Consider the following 19,831-nt stretch of genomic DNA (forward strand, 5'->3'; position numbering starts at 1 on the left):
AACCCTTTGTATTCTCAGGCAATGAGGATTTGATAATATCCTTTTCTGAGGAACCTAGAGGTGATAAGGATGGGTCCTGTGTGCCATACTCATTTAGAAGTGTGTGCACACAAAGTTCTCCACAGGAGGCCTTGCACTGGCCTGCAGGAGACCTGACTGACCTCAACAAAAGAGCCATTGTGGGATCCAGCAGGTAGAGAAAATAAAGTGAGATGTGTGCATGCACATATGCACATCTGTGTATGCAGCACGAGATCCACCAGCACTGCACACACCTGCACTGCCTTTACTGTATTTGCAGTGGTCTATATAGGCATTCATGAAGTACAATGGGGACAGGTTATGCACTTGTGATTTGTTCTGTACTCACATTTCACTGGTTTAACTGAACTCACATGCATGTCCTTGTGCCGTAGCAAGCATGAGCTAGCATATCCACCAGTGAAGGAACCTTCTAGCTACTTCACGCCTACTGCAGAGCAAGTGCAGAATGTCAGTTACAACAGAGAAGCTGACTTTAAATTCACATCCTATCAAGTTACTCAGTAGTATATTTATATACAGATGTCACGCTATGGCAATACAGCCTTTTAGAAGAGACAATACCTTAAATATGACATTTGCCTCTTGTTTATGTTTTATTACATAATTGGCATATGTTGCATTTTGGTGTGTCAACAGAACAACTCTAAACATCTCGCTTTCATCTTTTCATTAACTTTTAAGTGCAATATCTTGAGCTGAGTATCACACTTAGTTCAAAAGGAGGACAGCCTGGCAGGAAGAAATATTCTCTGAACACAGAAAAGAAAGGTTGAGGTTTTGCAAGACTCGGAAGAGACCAAAATAGCTCCTGCCACTAGAAGTTTTCCTCCACAAAATGCAATTCTGAAATCCATTGGTATGACACAGTTAATATTACTTGCAAAGTATAGCCTAGGAATGCAGGGTAAATTATTAAACCTACCTGATGGAAAAATGAGCATATCATTGCATTCTTCACCTGTACAGGAACACATGAACATCAATCCACCATCTTCCTTCTTTTCCCTCATCAAACACTGCTCTGAGCTAGAGTCATCCAATACATGATCATACAGTGTTTTCTGGGGATCATGGCATATTGTTTCTAATGTCACGTTTTCATCATTCTGTCTCCTAAAAATGAAAAGAGAAAATTGAAATCAAAGAAGGAATATTTTACAAAGGGAGCAGACAGGACTGTGCCTGCCTGAAATTTGCCTCTTTTGAGAACTCAAATGGGATTTAAGGAGTATTATATGTTCTTCTCCAGCTTTCCTGAATGGGATAAATTTGGCTGTGTCTGGACTCCTCACACTGGGGCATTTGTACAATGGCACAGCTATTCCTGTATCATATTACCACTAAGCTCCAATGAGTACCTTCGAAAATCTCACCCAGAATTATTCAAGCTAATGCTCAATGAACTGCTGTGAACTTCGGAACATACTTTTGGTTTTTGTGGTCACTGTGCAGACTGTAAAAATCTGTGGGAAATTATGATTAAAAGTGAATTATTTCCTCAAAATCTGAGGAATTTCTAGCGAGTTGGCCTTTTCATTTTGCTTTTAAAGTCTACAATCAGCACAATTTCTGCACTAAAGAAGTTACCCTCATAACTGAAAAAGAATAATAATAAAACCCATACAAACACTAACCATAGAACTGGTGCAAGCTTGAGTTGCCTTGCTGTCAGGGAAATATTTGCAGCTGATATTCTGGGCCACATTCCTGTGTTTTGACCTGGTCCACAGATTGTATTTCATTGACATAAGACTCGGAGGCAAAAAGCACTTTACAGTTCTCAGCTAATTTGCCTTTTAGATAAATTGGCATGAAAAATTCAGAATCTATCTTAAATTACACTACAGCCATTTTGTATGGCAATAATAGGCACTGACCGCTTACTAAAGGAGCACAGAACTAATATGGAACAGCACCCTGGACTGATCCTGCATTTCAAGTGTCTACTTCCAATTATGCTGAACATCTCTTCAAGTCAATGGACACAACTGATTCCTCAATAAATGAATTAATTATGTCTTTCTGTAAGTGGTTCTAATGACATTCCTAAATCAGCAGCAATGTTGCAAATAATCAGTTCTGTTCCTTTCATCCGCTTACAAACTGATCAAGAGTGTTTCTGGTTTTCTTTGGTAGGATTGGCTTACCATATATGGAAGGGTGAAATGCCAGTTTTTAGACTGGGTTGCAAGTTTAGAGGGAACAAACCCTAAAAAAGTGTTATAAGTAATTTTCATCTACTCTTGATTTCTTTGAACCTAGACATACACTATATGAAAAAGGAAGTATATTTCTACCTATACATGGTAAATAAGCCTCCTGTGATAGATCTACATGATCTAGTTCACTTTGAAACCTGAGAGAGAATTGTCTTTCTTCAGCAAATGCCACCACAATCTACTCTGAATCTCAAATCTGTTTCTACTTTGAGTGCTGTGGGTGGATGCAGCTTAATGGTTTGAGCAAAACCATGCCTCTTTTCCAATAAAAGCATAAGCTGGAACAGAACTGCTTTAGAAGAAAAAAATCCCCAGAACATTTCATATCAGAATTGTTGTTAACCTCAAGCAACTCTCAATATGCTGAGCACAGACACAAGTTGGAAGAGAGAGAGCAAGGCTGGTGAGGTAGCAGGGACATTCTGAATATCAGAGCAATTCAGGAAAGTACTAAGTAATGATGAGTAAGGGTGTGCTCCTCTCCCTACCTGTATGAAGAAATAACTTACCATATAGCAACACAGACTTCACTATTCTTCTCACAGATAGCAGTGATGTTGCAGTTGCTCTTGCACTGATGTTGGTTTGAGCAGGTTGTTACTTTAACATCACAGAATTTGCATAAGTTTGGCATTTGCAATCCACTTTCCTTATTTCTGTCTACAGGTGACATAATTTCAGCTTAAAGAAAAAAAAGAGAAGGGAACTCAATAATAGTGGATTATCAGATTGTGTTATTGCTCATTATGAAGATAAAGTTTTCAGCAGCAGCAAACATTCCCTCCCACCTTAAATTAGAAAATCTTTGATCTTTCACAGCTACCAATTTTCTTTACAACAGGGCAAGTGCCACAGTGTCAAGACCAGGTTAATCAAAGGGAATTTGAAAAGTGAATTCAACTTTTGTTAACTTCAGAGGGAGAAAAAGTGGCTTTGTAATTCGCAGAATCAAGCTTATTCTGAGTCCAGTCTGCACTGCAATAACTACTCTGCAGTCACCCATTTGCATTATTCATAGGTAGCATATCTGTCCCCCATGTATAATATATTGCATCATGGTCTGTGTGCCAAAGTAACTGTGGTTGCCATACTTGAAATGCATGTCAGGTGGGTGACATCATTATGACATGGATCATAATGAATTTTGCAAGTTTCTCTTTACTAACCTGAGGCATAACCTAGGTGTCATCCCTAATCTGATTACTGTTCACACAAGAAAACACAAAGCTGGAACTGACTTTCCACTTAAGGTAGATGGTCTGCTAGAGGCTGTGGGTGAAACTCAAGCTGGAAATGCAACAGAGCATCTGTGCAGCTCATGTGATCTGCTGCTGGAGTCCCTCTGGGCTAACTCAAGGGGACTTGAACTCAAACTAACTTTCAATGACAGCCTGTCTTGTAGAAGTCTACTTTGACCCAACAGCTAAATTTCTGCACCCAGGCATTGAAGAATTACTTGCTTACTGGTTCTGAATTTTAGTACTCACCATCTGCTTCAGTATGGTAGCAGTAAGGGAAGAGATATTTTTTTGTCCCAGTGTACGAATTTCAGGAAACATATTTTTAGTTCAAAAACTATTTTGAAAAGCCGGCATGACTACAAGGAACAGAAAATGCCAACATAAACTTTTTTCTAAAGCTAAAATGAATATACAACCATCTGAAGTGAGGCAGACTATAACAGTTTCAGTCTGACTCACTTTGTAATATATTTGGAAAAGTAGGTTGAACCACTTTCAGGGGATACTGGGCTTCATATAACACAGCCTTCTCTTGTAGCCTCCTGCATGTTTAAACTATGTTCATATTGCTCTCCGTGGCCAAATGTTGCTAGTCAACCGATAATAGGCAACCAGGGATTCGTAATTTCCCCCTCTCTCCTCAATTAGCTGAGAAATCAATTTTTTTCCTTCTAGAACGTCACTATTTACTACCATTAGAATATTTTATTACAGGAATTAAACATACATGCTTTTTCCAGAAGGAAATAAAAAAGGCCTCTTGCTAACATTTTCAATGGATTTCTGAGCCATTGTGGGGGACAGAGAAGTCTTCCCTCTTTGTCCAAATCACACATTCTTCTCATCACTAGCATGCTCTGGTACTGACCTAAGGTCTCTGATGTTAATGCCATTATATTAAGTGGCAAAACTCCCAATGATTTTAATGGTATAGATGAAGCTCCTACACAGAGGGAAGGGTTATGATGAGCTCATTGGGAGCACTTACTCGGGTGGAGAATGCTGGCAGTATGTTACGGACTGGATGAATTTTAAGCCCCAGGTAAATATTTCTTGTTCTTAATTATTTGTATTGCAACAACTCCCAGAAGCCATTCAGAAGAACAAAGCCTCATTGAAGTAGGTGTGGTAGAAACTCAAAAGGTCTTTAATCTAGCATTCTATAAAATATGTCTTAATATAATCATCATTAATGGCAAATTGCTCCTCTCTTCCGGATGGCAACTCTTATTTACCACATGTTGAAGAGAAACTAATAGTTGTACTGATTTATCTAGGTTCCAGTAATGATCAAAACAACCTGATAATGAGGGACTGACCCTCTACCCAGTAAAAGACAATCTGTGGTCCTAAAAGCCTAGACAGACAGGGCAGACAAATATCAAGGGAGAGATGAAGTTCACCCAAGTTCACACAGGAAACTTATGGCAGGGTGCCAGATGGCTCACAGCTGAACACAGGGGAAAGGCATCTGCTGCTCAGACTGCAAAGGCTTTAGCTGCATCTACACTGCGTTCAGCTCTGAGCTCAGGTGGCTTCACTGGGCAGCTGTATCGCGAAGGGATGCCTCTGTCATAGACACACCTCAGTCCTCTCTAGTGCCTGCAGCACTGGAGCCAAAAGGCACGTGAAGGGCAGGTCCTTAGGTAAATTGATTCAAGCACATAATGTTTGTTGAGAGGCAGGGCTTGTTCCTGTGCTGCCCCTGGCCATGCCAGGTTCTGACAAGACTCATCCACTGGAACAAACAAATGAAAATACACTTGGACCTCTTCCAAGGAGGGATCTCCAAACCAAGCAACTTGATCTAAAAACCAAACCATACAAAACAAAACAAACCAAAAAAAAGAAATGGAAAAAAGCTATCTGGAAAGCAGCAATCCCCTGCAAGGTCACTAACAAGTTTCTAAGTTAGAGAGGTAGGCCTTAATTCTATTACCAGTAAAAGGCTGGGTAGTTAGGGCCAGCTAATTTCTGAACAGGTTACATTAATGGCAAAAGCTAATGGGGTTTTAGGACTGCCAGATCTGACTACATTTCAATTTTCTCCCCTAAATTCTTGTAAGAGGCTGACGGTGCAGTGTTTCTTTATTCATGCCTCTGGCAGTTCAAGGTACTGGATAAACTGCCCAGCCGGACAAACTTTCTTCCATGCTTCAGCATCTGATTTAAAGTGAGACTGGAGTTTACTTTCCCTAATACTGTCACATTGCTCTAGCAGGTGTTAGGGTGTTCATTAATACAGCTCAGCCTTGCCCACTGTGATAACCCATCCAGATCCAAACTAAAGCCAAGTTTGACTTTCCTCTGTCAGGCTGATGCTGAAATCAATCCCTGCAAAGGGCCTGAGATGAAACTTGGAGTCGGACGTGAACCTCAACATGACTCTTCTGATCATAGCCTGCTACTAGAATCTGAGGACTTCAAAATCCAGGAAAGATTGGTCTCCCTCCATGAACTAAGACCTGTCTCTAATCATCAAAATCCTGCCTGGAGAATGACAAGTTGCTAGGGTTCTTCTAGACAAGTGTATTCACTCATTCCCTGAGGGTCCCACAAACAATGAGTGGTTCACTACCAGCAAGATCTCTCCTCTTGCAGTCACTTGAATGTCCATCTTTAAAAATGCTTGACTATCCTGCTGCACAATTCACACTCCATGAGCCACCTGCTCAAGGTTGTCTCCTGTTCAGACAACCAAAGTCACTTGAATACTGTGGATGGAGGCAACCTTTCATTTTGCATGGAGGAAAAAAAAAAGTGGATATAACGGGAAAGTCAAGGAAGAAACCAGATTTGCACGTCTGAAGGAAGCCATCCTAAAATGTGTGCTTGTCTCCTAAACTTTGAGTTTTGGCATCTACTCTCTAATGTTAGTTTTCTTATTTTGACTTCTACAGGAAGCCTAATGCTAGCTTTCCTTGCTTCCTTGTCCATGGAGAGGGCTCCAAATAAAAGACTGCGGTTTCTTGGCTATGAAGCTTTCAGTCAACCAGTTCAGCACAGATCAGTCACCGTGGTTAAAATGCATGGAATATGCAAGCCAGCATGTGGGTTGGAAATTACGGGAGAGAAACCAAAGCAGCTGCATAAGAAACAACAACAACTCCATCGATTCTGGTGGAGCCAGGCTTGCAGGACAACACTTTTACTCTATGGTTCATGTATTTTTTATGATTTCTCAGGACCTTATGAACAGTATGCCCTCACCCAAAGTCTATTGACTCTTGAAGTTGTTTGCTTTGTGTCTGCTGTTTGTAGATGCGTAACTCTCATTGAGGCCTTAGGCTACAGTTTACATTCCTCTTATTTTTTTAGTATCATTACAGAACTCTCAAAAGCTAACAACATTTAAATAAAGACTAAACCAACATGCTGTCTTTTGGGGAATATCTACACTGAAAAACATTATCTATGTCTTAGGATGCATTTCAGAAACAGCAGCCAATTTCTCTTACTCCTATCTTGTAAAATACCATTACTGCATTTCTCTTCTTTCATCCAGCGCCTCTGGTACATGTATACATATAAAATAGCATTGCTGAGAAGATAGATCCCATCCCTTTAAAAAAAATAATAATTGCTGATGGAAATGTTGGGATGGGAAGTCAACTACTCAGCTGCTGTAAAACAATTCTACCTGATGGGAGAGACTTTACTCTGCTACATCATGGAAATCTGCGAGAAGGAGGATGCCTTTATCAGAAAGCCTTGAAGAAGATTGTCCTTGTTCTCCCAAAGAGCCCAGCTTCACAACATCATATCTCAGTGGCATGAAGCACAGTAGCAGCTATGAAGAACATCCAAGCTGTAATACCTTCTTGTCAAACAGAAAGACATCAGGAATAGTACGAAAGACAGCATTTTTTTCTATTTTTGCCTACCACCCACAGTATACATGTGATCTATAACCTCAGCAGAAGTTTGATAGTGATGTGGATACTGCCAGCATCATGAAAGTGGAGAGGTGATGATGCAAAAGCACATTCTTTGACTGATATTGATACTGATGAATTAATTGCATGAGGGAAAGAGTCAAGGAAAATGCATGATCCCAGCTTTGCTTTTAAGACCTGGATATATCCTGATGGTTATTCTCAATTATACAGATTATGTTCACTGCAGTAATACAAGGAAGAAAAGACAGAATCATAATAAACCCCAAAGATTCAAAAATTATGACATGCAACATCACAAGGCTAGGTAGAGAGATCATGGAAATAAAGGAAGGAAAACCCCAAAAAGCTAAACCCAATCAAAAAACAACTGCTGGGTTTTCCTTTATTTGCTATTGCTGTCTGGACTCTTAGAGTACTTTGAGTCATGTTTTGAAACTTTGGCCATAAGCAGGAGGGTTTGAATTGCTGTCTAACTTACAGAATGCAAAGATAAAAAGAAAATAAATCACTGGAATCCAGGAGCTTAATCCTCAAGAAAAATGTCAGCTATCATATGACTCATCATAAAATCACAGGAGCTGGCAACACTGCAGATCACCTAGTAACTCCCATAACAACACCTTCAGGGGTAACCCTATAAAAGTCAGTTACAGCTGCCAATTCTGAGCTTAATGCCATCATGAGTTGAAATGGAGAGTCAATCTGTGAAACGTACTCCCATACTCACTATGTGAGTATGAATTCCCATAGTTCATGCTGCCTCGGATGCTGCTTTTAGCTGCGGTCCTTTATCTCAACTATGATTTACCCCAGTGGGATTACCATGGGCACAGGACTTATGTGACTATTTCTGTTAAGATTAACAGCAATGATTATCAAGAGCGTTGAGACAGCCTCTGTAAAGCCAAACGTGAGCTATCTTTTATGTACAATTAAAATATGTCAGAGAAAAATAGGTTCCATAAATGTTTAGCTCACCAGATATTTAACTATGCCTGTGGCAGGGCTCCAGAAAACCACATTCCTACAGATTCTTTTGCAGAATCTCTCTGCCTTGATCTGTATCATGTATAGTCACAGTTCACTGATATCACCCTGGTCCACCCTTAGCAACTTACTCCCCTTTTCCCTTGGAAGGTGTTTTACCTCTTAGGTTTCCTTTTGATCTTCAGCCTTCCAGCCTAGCACAACAGCTGCCTTAGTCAGTACTTAGTCAGTAAAGACATGCCTCTAAGCGTAGTGATTGCACTTTTGTCTGCAAAATGGCTGGAACCTTTGTGTTGCTTTCCTGATCAAACCTCACCCAGGCTCTGCAAAGGATAAAGACCAATATCACTTCCCTCTTAGGAACACACTTCTTCATGGAGTACTTGGAGGACATGCATGTCATGGCTTCTCCCCGTCATGTAATGGCTTTTGCCCACCATATGAAAAAAATGTAAGTCACGCCTATCAGATGGCAACAGTACAAATGTTAATGTAACAACACACACACACAGCCCTGCAACCCATCCTGTCGCAAAGCAGCCACCATGGGATGGCAGGGAAGAAGGGTCTGGTGGGGCACGCAGGCCTTCAGAAGGTTTGTGTGGGCTATGACCTGCTCTTCAGCCACGACTGAGAAGTCTGCTAGAAAAGAAGAGGGCAGGGCAAGTAAGCCGTTCTTAACCTACACCTAGCCAGAAGTAGCCTGGCCACCCGCAGCTGAAGGAAGGCCAAAGCAGAAGAGCTGGTTCACAGCGGGAAGGCCACTGATGAGCTGTGCTGAAATGTGGGAAACCGCAATTTCCCACTGACCAGCCGGCAAGGAGCAGGGTAAGGTACGCGTGGAGGGAGAAAAGGAAAAAGGAGCAGGAGTTAGAAAACTTTGTTTAACTCGTCTCTGCAGTGGAAGTGTCTGGCTTTTAACAGCAAGTGGAACTGGCAAACCTTTGCTTTAGGGATTGCTGCAGGCACTGACACAGAAACGGAATCAAATCTGGCAGGAGCTGTGGGGGAGGGACACAACCAGAGAATATAAGCGAGAAAACAGCATACTAAGCTGGAGATTTTAAAGATAACAATCATTCTTGTGTTTAAAGCATTAAAATAACACTATTTTTATCCACTACTTCCAAAATGAGCTAGCATTGGCGGTTTTAATCATGGGCTGGGCTCTTCTCTGTAGTGCAGGGCATGGCAGTGAACTGCCTCAAACACGCCACAGAACAGAGCTTGCTGCCCTGACTCCCGATGACACTAGTGCCGGTGTGAGAAGACTCCAGCGCAGCACTTACAATAGAGGTGTGAACACGTCCTGAAAACAGGTAATAAAAATAACATTACTGTGATGGTTCAAACACTGAGATGGATTTCTACCTGTGGATTTTTAACTTGCTGCTCTCTTCCGCATTTTCTGGCCACTGTTTAGCACTCCATGGTAGGCGGAACAAAAGAATACTGTCTCCAGGCAAAAAGGCTGAAAACAAATCTAAATGATGGGTTCCCATAGGGCACTCAAAGGGACATTTCATCTTCTCCTGACTTTAACCCGCAGCCTCCCTAACACAGCCGGTAAACAGCACACAGCACTGGAGAACCGTATGCAATATAATGAAGATCAATTTATTCAACTATGACTACAGGGTCTAGGTTTTTTCTGCATAATGCATTAAGTTTGGAATTTACTGGAAGCTGTCTTTGGTGGTTAACTCCTTCTGTGACTTCAGATATACAGTGAGTATACAGCAGTGCTCATCTGGTTCACAAGATTAGGAAAAACAGCTTTCCTGCTTTGTTGAAACAACCAATTCATGGTTCAGAACTGACATCTGCATAGCTAATTCTGACCTGTCGATTGAAAAACATATCCAGCAACTTCACCTCCCTTTGTATTCTTGCCTGCCCAGTGAAAGCTGCCATTACTTCACTTGAAACAGTCCTGAAAGAGTATAAACACTTCAGCTCTGTACAAATACTATTTTTCCAATTTACATGCTTTGACAATAGACAGCAGTCATTCAAGCATTATACAGTTACACACAATTAAGAACAATTTTGACTCAGGAAAACACAAATGTGTCCCCATTCTCAGTTACAGAGCCTCACCACAACAAAACTATGCAATTGAATCATCTAAGTATATTGAACGGAGTTTCTGAACCCATTGTACCTCTCCCTTCAGGTAGTTAAGAAAGCCTGTTTATAGAAACATGCTTCTCTCCACTCTCACCCCCTCAACAGTCACACCACCACCACCGTCCTACTTCAAAATGTGATAGGGGTCTTCATTCTTCATAATGGCATTGGGGAAGGTGATCATTTGTCCTGAAAGAGGCACATATTCCCTCCAAAAGCTTAGTTTATATTTCTTCCCTTTCTCTCTGTTACTACAAGAGAAATGAGGTATGTCCACTTTAAAGAGTTATTCACCCCTGTTTTCAAGGGCCTCTTTATGAAACTCCCAGTTTCCAACAGGGAACTTCAGGAGTCCACCCAGTGCAGGTGGAACACTACTTTAGGTCATTTTGTAATAACGTTATGGCCAAGCTATTTCTATTAGCTGTGAAGTATTCCACAGAGACACATCCTGGCTCTTCAGTTTACCTGCAGGACTACTGAATGTGCTCAGTGCACATACAAACTGAAAAATCCATGAGATCATAAAAAAATGAATCATATTCTTAAGGCATCAGCGCTGCTTACCTAAAGGCACGTCTTTACTATTCACTAGCAGGAGGGTGTGTCTTGTGATATCTGCTTAATGCAAAGACAAATCTTGCCGTCTTTTTTTAGGAGCATCCCCGCAGGACAGGCTAGAGGTGGGAGGAAGGCAGAGAAGTTTTGAAGCCTATGCCACAGGGCAAGTGACCGCACCTTCTGCTAAATTTCTGGACAGCAGAACACATTCGGATCTATGGAAGGGGCTAAGAGCCTAACTTCCAAAGTCTTAACAACTTCCCGCTATACTATATTGCCAAACCTTGCTGTCCTTCCCATGGAGAATTGCAGTTGTAGTGCCTGTGATGGTCAGAGTAGGTGGGCATATGGGTACAGTTCCTACTTCTCCCTTACACAGAGAGAGCTGTCGTGCCAGCTCATCCCCGTGACACCAGAGCGAGCAGGCACACGGCATGCTGTCTGTGCAGATGGAGCTCTGCCCTCAGCTCCCACAGACCACTGCACAACCAAACCACACGGAAATCAAAAATAGTAACATACTTGCTTGGCCAAACACTCACAAACGACACTCCTACAGGGCTTTACTCATACTTAGCATATGGCCTTTTCATGCTTAACTTTCCAAATGGCTTCAAGTAACGAAGTGCTGGCCTGGCATACACACCCTACCACATGAGTTTAACTGATTAAATTAAAGGGGTGGAGGTTTTGCAGCTTTTGCATGTGGATCATCAAACCCTCTTAAAGCTGATTTACCTCAGTATAGGTTATATTAGGAACAAGTCTAGCCAGTGTCAAAATTGAGAATTGCCACACACAAAGTTGTTGTGGTTTACTTTTAAATCAACTATAAGCTCAAGAAGTGTGAATTCTGTATGTGAAAAAAGCTTTCATGATACTTTACTACCTACCTACAGCATTTTCAATAGGAATAAGGAAGGCTAGATAGACAGCAGAAAATATCTCCTCCAAATGCAAAATAGTAATGATTTAAAGACTGATCTCTATGCTGGCAGCGTACAGCAACTCAGGTGGCAAAAAGCCAAATCCTTCTCCTGAAACTACAGTTAACTCTTGCTACAGTTAAGCTCTTGCTAAATACATGTCCACTCTAGTGTATCCAAAAGAGCAGACTAAGAACTAAAATGTAGAGGAAACTGTGTAAATAATACCTAAAAGCAGCTGCTGTGCCTTATGAAGAGTTAACACAAATGAGCAGATGTTTATTAATACTGTTCATGCACTCAGGAGACGGGCAGGCACTTGCAAACCCTCTCTGGTCTCAGAGAAGAACCTCCAGGAAAGGTCGTGAAATGTGTTAGTTTGCAGGGAGATTTTTGCTTGCTTTTTACAGTACTGAAAATGAAGCACCGACATTAAGACTGTGACAAATCACACAAAACAGGAAATTCAAAGTTATGTCTGACTCCCCCAGGTTCCTTTTGATACAGCTAGGTCGCTTGGTGAATCAGAAAAAGTATCACTCCTGTATTTGCCATTTCACACTTTTATTTTTCATTTTATTTGCTTTAGTAATATCTCCTTAAAACTACTGACATGCTTTCCTGACAGGTTTTGGAAGTCATGAGGCCATACCCATTTTCTCTTTTGAAAGGTTCCTGCCACGTGCAGCTTTCCAGAGCCCTCAGCAGATCCCTCCTTTGGGGATGCCACTGCAGAGCCTCCTTCCCACTCATACACCTTTTCTGACACTGTATTTTTAAGGTTGTTCCATTTTGATGCCAGGAAACGCGTATTTTGAGAACAATTGTCTGCCTCATAGAGAAGTCCTCAGACCATGTGAAAGAAAAATGATTCAATTTTTTCTTAAGCATTGTGAACGCAAAAGGTCTTCCCTTTTCCTCTTCTCTCTAGCGAGACCATCCAGAAAATATCTGCACAAACAGTTTCAGTTTGCAAAAAAGAGCATTCCCACTCCCCTGATCTGGCTATTTGTTCACAACCCTCATTGCACTTTCTCCTCCCTCACAGAGAAATCAGACTGCACCTTACCACACCTCCCTCCCCCTCCAAAAGGCCAGTTTGACCTAGAACAGCTCTCCAGTCCAGACAACTGACTACACAAACACAATAAAGAATGTGGTATGAGGAGTGGGAACCCACGGCTATGCAGTGCAAAGCTGCATATTTCAACAGCAGCAGCAGCACTGCTGAGGGCAGAAAAAAAGTCTCTGTGGGCCTATGGCTGCAGTTACTTCTGGGGCAAGGTCAGGCTGCCCACCATGCCAGAGACACGGGGGACCTGCTGTCTCCAACCTGAGCATAGTCTGCTTTCAGTTGCCACTTGCCCTGAGACAGGAGAAGTTTCCTCTCCTGGAAGGGCTGTGACCAGGGCTCTGCAGTTATTCTGCCAGGCATCATCACTGCAAGGGCAGATGGAACTTGCCTAAGACTCATCTGCACAGGTTACAACACTTTGAGAAGCACTCCAAGGACTGATGTTTCTCCCCAGAAGTACTTGCAGAGGCACCTCAGGATGGGCCCCATAGCTATTTAAATCCACATTGAAAGCAGACAGGAGGTTATTGTGACTTTGAATTGTAGAAAAAGTACTTTTGGTGTCTGAGGTCAGTTAACAACATTTAAGAGACATCTGAGAAGACACGTGTTACTCTGTGAGTGTTCCCTCAGCAGTACACAGACCTAGCAGATGTCTCCTCTTCACAGGATGCTGAAAGAGTCAGTCCAGTCTTGCTTTTAGAAAACACTTTTTCAAGAGAAAGGACTATGTAAAGGGCACAGATAGTACTGGGAAGCACAGATATCCTCTGTCTGAAGTGAAACATCTGATTTTGCTGCAAATCTGTAATGTGAACACAAAAGTAAAATTCAGCCAGTCACTCCGATTCTTTGTTTCAGGGGAAAAGTCTGATGAACATTTACCTGAAACTACCACTAGTCTGGGAAAATGCTCTGTAAACCCAGACAAAAGTATTGCCCAAGTTTCACCTTTCGCTCTGAAACTTTTGCTGAACTGTAATTCCCATCTCTTATTTCAAAGGGCCTGATTCTGACTACACTTCCTTTTCTGTAAACTGGAAGCAAGATCCTGCGGACCAAGGAACAAAACTTGAGTCAAATGAAGCCAAACCTAAATAATGGACTTGGGGATTTAAAAAAAAAATAAAAAAATAGGCAAAAAAACAAACATCAAAAGCAGTCTCAAAATGTAACACGGTAATTGGAACGGGCTGTATCTGTTCAAATACTGGTTTAAGTGTCACATTCACAACTAGGAAATACTTCACAATTATGAAGCACAAGGGGCACAAATAGCAAAAGAAAGACATAAAAAGATTTTAGTTACAATGACATGGTTTGAAGTACATAAATTGCAGTCCTGCTGTTCAGTGTTTTATTTTTACCTAGGTAGAGGAATTCAAACTAAAGTTCCTCAATCTTTTTCCATGCACAACTCCATATTGTGCCTCTGTACCGGCCCTTCACAACTGCACCTTTTTGTGTCAACTGCTGGAGCATGTTCAAGCCCTGAGTTAGGGGGTGCTTTGTGCCTCTGAGGGCCAGGACCTGCCCATTCCTTAAGCATGATCTCAGCAACCTGTACAGCCAGGATTGGAAGGACCCGAGCAAACTGGCTTCAGCCACAGCTCCTATGCCCACCTTAAGCAAGGATGTGCTCTGCACAAGAAAAGTCTCTACCTTGTACAGTAGAAAACTATATGTGTGTACGCCAGTTGCTACTGAACCAAACCAGAATTTCCATGGTATTTTATAACACATCAGTAAGTATGGAGAGAAGCTGTGTGCACACAAAGACACAGCTGCCCATTCAAAATAAGCATTTAAATGGATTAACCAGACAACTGTACTTTCAAACTTGCAATCGTTACACAGTTACGTGATTCAGAGGGATTTATAAATATTTGTTTTTCCAAATAAAAGGAGGGTATTAGTGGGATTTTTAAAGTGCATTCACTACTACTATCCCTCCCTCCCAGCCATAAACAAACAAACAAGGAAATTAAAAAAACCCAAGGATATGTTTAGGGTGCAAACATATTGTTGTAGTCACAAGTTAAGACTTGGGGATTTGGCTTAAGCTTAATATAAAAAGATAACTTACTAACATAAGAAGCATAAAAGACCTCATTTTGCTTAGCTTTTTAAAGACCTTTGAACTTGAGGAATATTTGAGATATCTGGAATTTAAGTTAAACATATCCCCTGACCAAAGTATGCTCCTACTATGGTACTAGTTTACAATATAACCTACAAATTCTGGTAGAACAGAATTCTATGCAATTTCCTTCTCTAGACATGAACATAACCCATCCTTTCTAGTCTATTTGAAAAACTGTTTTCAAATAAGAAGTCCCATTTAACAAGTCCACATCCTCAACACACACAGAGGCTTCTCTGTCCGTCACTGATGGGCAAACATGTTTATGCGGAAGCTCTGTTCAGAGCTTCTTTTTACTGTGAGAAGCCATTTTCCTCCAGGAAAACAATGTTTATGAACCATTCTGTCCCCACAGAGCAAGTTTTGAATGACAGATTCAGGAAAACAGTATGAAAAAGAAATTACTCTCTTTCATAATCCATCAGCTCAGCTAAAATAGTAAATCAGAGGAAAGTTAGACTCAAATGTAATCCCTTAGGAGTAGAATCACTTTGAATGGATTTGGGCAAAGATACACATCCTTCTCAAATTCAGTAGCTTGGATGGTTATATTTGTCTCTGTCAAGTTACATGCAAAGAAGCAGAATAACAGAATTTAATACCCTGGGGATATGTTCTGTTGATAGATGCATCTAACTTCCTCAGCTGTTAATGGGAATTATATACTGAGTACTAAGAAAAGGGCACATGCATGAAAATATATACTTCTAATGATATTCAACCTTAGGAAAACTTTCTTTTGCTGATTTCTGTTGCAGAAATCCTACTGCTGTGGCATGCTGTTAGAGAGTTATCAGATTTCTTGGTAAAGAAGTATCTCTACCAACAAAGCAACATCTCCTTTATCTGCCAGAGGTAAATTTGCTAACATATCCTCCAGGTATTAGCTGTTCCTTTTAATGTATTTGCAAATGACTCCCTCCAGTTACCTTTGAGACTATGAATCACTAGCTGGCAACACCATCCTGCTGAAATAAGGGAAAGAGTAATCAGCTCCCTTTCTATTTGAGGCTGAAAATAAGACTGGGCTTAAAGGAAAATAAAAGCCATGGGAGAAACCTGCCCAGTCTGAAATAAATAGGTGTTCTACCCCTAAACACATCCCTTAAATGTTCATGGAAAGCTCCTTATCTTTGCTGTTATTTCCAAATCACATGCGAAGAATTCATTCACTATAATATAACATTGCGTATTTTAAGGACAGTCTCTCCTGCACGCGTGAATGGTCTAGTAGGTAAGCCCCCACATTAAAAAAAATTAGTCGTCGACACTAAAAAAAATCTGCATGTAGGAATACAACAGTTCTCACTCCATACAACAATACATTACTCACTGCCCGCAGAAGCAGGGCTGGTATTACAGTGTAAGGTGAGGACATTCCTACATTAGGCGCAGCTCAGTGGGAAGGAACTTGCCAGTCTAAAATGTTTAGTCTACCTGCCTGAAGATGTGTGAGAGACTGCAGGCTCTTACACTTTGTTTATGATGAGGCAGAATAAAATTGTAAATGTGAAACATACACATGGAAATGGCTTTCTAGGGTTTTCCCCTCCCAGTTGTTCTAGATACGATTGTTGTTTCTGTAAAGCCACTATTTCAGTCCTCAAGCTGTATCTTAAGTCATTCTCAGGACCATAATCTTTCACTGGCACTCCAAGACAGCATATACACTTAGAAGCTTGTTTAGAAGAAACATTGCAAAGAAGAAACTAATTTAAGTGTCTACAAACCAATTACTTCTATTGAGTGAATTGTTTCAGGGAGAAAGCTGGGAAGAGGTAAGACAGAAACACAAGATCAAGTTTATCAAACAGCAGCTCTGAAGCAAACTTTCCATTACCTCTTAATTTTCATCTGAATATCTCCAGTTTCATCCAATTACTTCAACATTTTTTTCCCCATAACAACTGAGAACTATGAAAAGCAAAATATGATGACACTTCATAAACTTTTAAATGGTGTAGTTCATTTCTGGCAACAGCTTAACATTTCTTATGCTACTACCACAGGACAGAAGATGTTTACTATCACATGTACTAGTTAAATTTAATAGGATAAGATCTTCAGCAGATGCTAATCTGTGATTTCTGAGTGCTGCTATGTCAAATTATACTAGCTGACGTTTAACAGTTTAGAGTCAGTGAATGTTTCTGGATATTGGTCATAGCACATCATCAACCTTCATCTGGAGGGCTCTTACTCAACTGTAGAAATCAGTAATAGTCTGCAGGATGTCTAAAGGGCTTCTGTGAAATGCCTTGATCATTTTAATCAAATGCCAAATGGATTAATAATTATGTTATTTCAACAACTGTCATTGAGGAGGCTGTGTGTAATATGGCCATAGTAGCTGAACCACTCAGCACCCCTTTAAACATCAGGAGCCGGTTGCATGCTTTGTTATGGTTTCTGGTGTAACTGTTCAGTGACATGGGCAGCTCATTCTCTAAAACTGTCACTTTGGCATTTTTCACAAATATTGCACTCATGTAGAACACAGTATGTTTTAAAAAGTGTTCTAAAACCCAGAACAATTCCAAGCTTTCCAAACACAGTAATAGCTTAGGTTATACCAGAGGAAAGTGCTCCATAGAAATAGAGACATGTTTTTAATTCTTTGGATGGAGGATTTTGTAACTCATGCATATTTGAAATATCCTTGCATAGGGTTAGTTAGCAAAGTAGCTTAACAGTTTGTTACTTCTGGAGATGCTACTCCTGCTTCTGAGAGGGATATGAATGATACCAGCCTGGTGGTGGTAACCTGCTGCATCACAGATTCATAGGTTACAGGACTTCTGTGCCAGGAAGAGGTGGGATGATATTTCCAGTCTGGCCTTCTGCAAGCAAAATCATTCCACTTTGCTCGTTTTACAAAGCCCTAACTTCTCTGGGTATATGTTTAACAAAGCAAAATCCTGTCATGATTTAGAGACTTGCATTGGGAAGTCCATCACTGCCCTTTGCAGGGCTCTACTAATGAAACTATCCTGTTTGTTAAAAACGCACACCTTGTTTCTGGAGTGAAGGGAATAACAGCTGCTGATACTATTCCTAATTCTTTTGTACTTCATACATTTAATACTACAACAGCCCATTATTTTCAAAAGGCAGGCAATCACTGACATTAAACTCTTATCTGAAAATGCTAAAAAGATTTTTATGGCTCCCTAAACAAACAGTGCCACCTCCTTCCTAACCCACTGCAGACCTAAGGACAATTAAGTGGAAATTACTGCCGTGGTCAAAACTATCTACACGTCCATTTCAAAAGCACAAAATGGAAACTTAAAACAAAATCCACCTTTTAAAGGGAAAAGTGATGATTGTATGGCTAGTCTAACTACTCATGCTAAACAATAGCTTGCAAAGGCAGGTGTCAGTGTTTTCTATTTCTACGTATGTGGTTACAATAGTTGTAAATGTGCCTTGTCATTAACTTTCAAGGGTAAGATATTTCAAATAGTTAGTGCTTTGCTTCCAACATTTGCTACCCACCTTCACCATGAGAAGGCCAATATGTTTCTGACTTCAAACCCACCAGTAGGTATGTGCCTGACAATCATACTACAAGTCACCAGAACAAAAAAGCCAAGTTAGGGGAAGTGCAAGTTGGCTGAACCGTGAATATTATACACAGACAACTGGGGCAGGAGTTAGGCCTTAGATGGTCAAACTGAAGCAAGCTACTAAAGCTTCCTTGTGCTTCACCATTCCCTGGCAGCTCCTAGCACACAGCCTCTTAACTTGAGAAAAAGAAGAAAGTGCTAATTGTATCTTATTGAACTTGGCAGGGTATTTGAGGCTGATGAGAATTTCTGGATGCTCTGAGGGCTTTAATCCCAAACTTCTGTTGAGAAATAACAGCGGTTATGAACCTCAATTTCCCAATCACAACAGGCCAGTATTGAAACAATCTCTGTTCATTTCCCACAAGTTCTGTAATTGTCTATAGCAACTGTAATTAACACATCAATGCATTAATTTTTTGCCACATGTTAAGCAGAACTAGTTGAAACTGTGGAAATTCTAATACAAATAACTGTACGCAGTTTAGTGGTACATCAAAAATGCAATGGGTGAAATTGCGGGAAGCTGGAGATCTGGGTTTGGGACTCCAGACACTACAAGACTGAGCCCGGGCTTCCCACTTCAGTAATCTACATAGGATGTGCCCAAGTACTCATTGTGAATCCCACCTTCCTGGAATTTGGTGGTTTATTTTGAATCACATTTTTATTTTCCTTTATACAGATTAAAGGCAGGAGACATTCATTTCAGAAGCTCTAGGCTGCTTCTGGTTCCACTAATATTCATGGTACCAGCATGGCCTCAGGGAAGAGTGGGAACAGCAAAGCCCCCAGCCAGGCAGAAACTTCAAGGCAAAAGTATAAAATGTGAGAGGGAGTGTGTGAGAAAGGAGTTGATGGAGAAAGAAAAACAAAGATGAAGAAATACTTTTTAGTTGTATTCCATTTTCCAGAGCAGTTCACCAATTTCTCCTTGCTGAATGTCTTCCTATTTCTATTATCCAGAGGCAAAAAGAGAGCAGATATGGCTTTAGTTACAACCAGACAATGTGGTATTGCTGTTTACACGCAAACC

The 19,831-nt window shown here is 40.8% G+C and overlaps 1 protein-coding gene across 2 annotated transcripts in view; it reads right to left on the reverse strand.

The window, feature by feature from the left end:
- The window catches only part of TGFBR2 (transforming growth factor beta receptor 2), a 130,323-nt gene that overhangs the window by 31,129 nt on the left and 79,363 nt on the right, over positions 1–19,831 (reverse strand). For both annotated transcript variants that reach the window (XM_055707831.1, XM_055707830.1), the window contains exons 2-3: positions 2,774–2,945; positions 968–1,158 (exon numbers count right to left, since the gene is read on the reverse strand). In XM_055707831.1, the coding sequence (XP_055563806.1) occupies positions 968–1,158; positions 2,774–2,945 (363 nt within the window). The remainder of the gene's footprint in view (positions 1–967; positions 1,159–2,773; positions 2,946–19,831) is intronic.

The sequence above is a fragment of the Falco cherrug genome, chromosome 4 (genome assembly GCF_023634085.1).
Source record: "Falco cherrug isolate bFalChe1 chromosome 4, bFalChe1.pri, whole genome shotgun sequence".
Lineage (NCBI taxonomy): Eukaryota > Metazoa > Chordata > Aves > Falconiformes > Falconidae > Falco > Falco cherrug.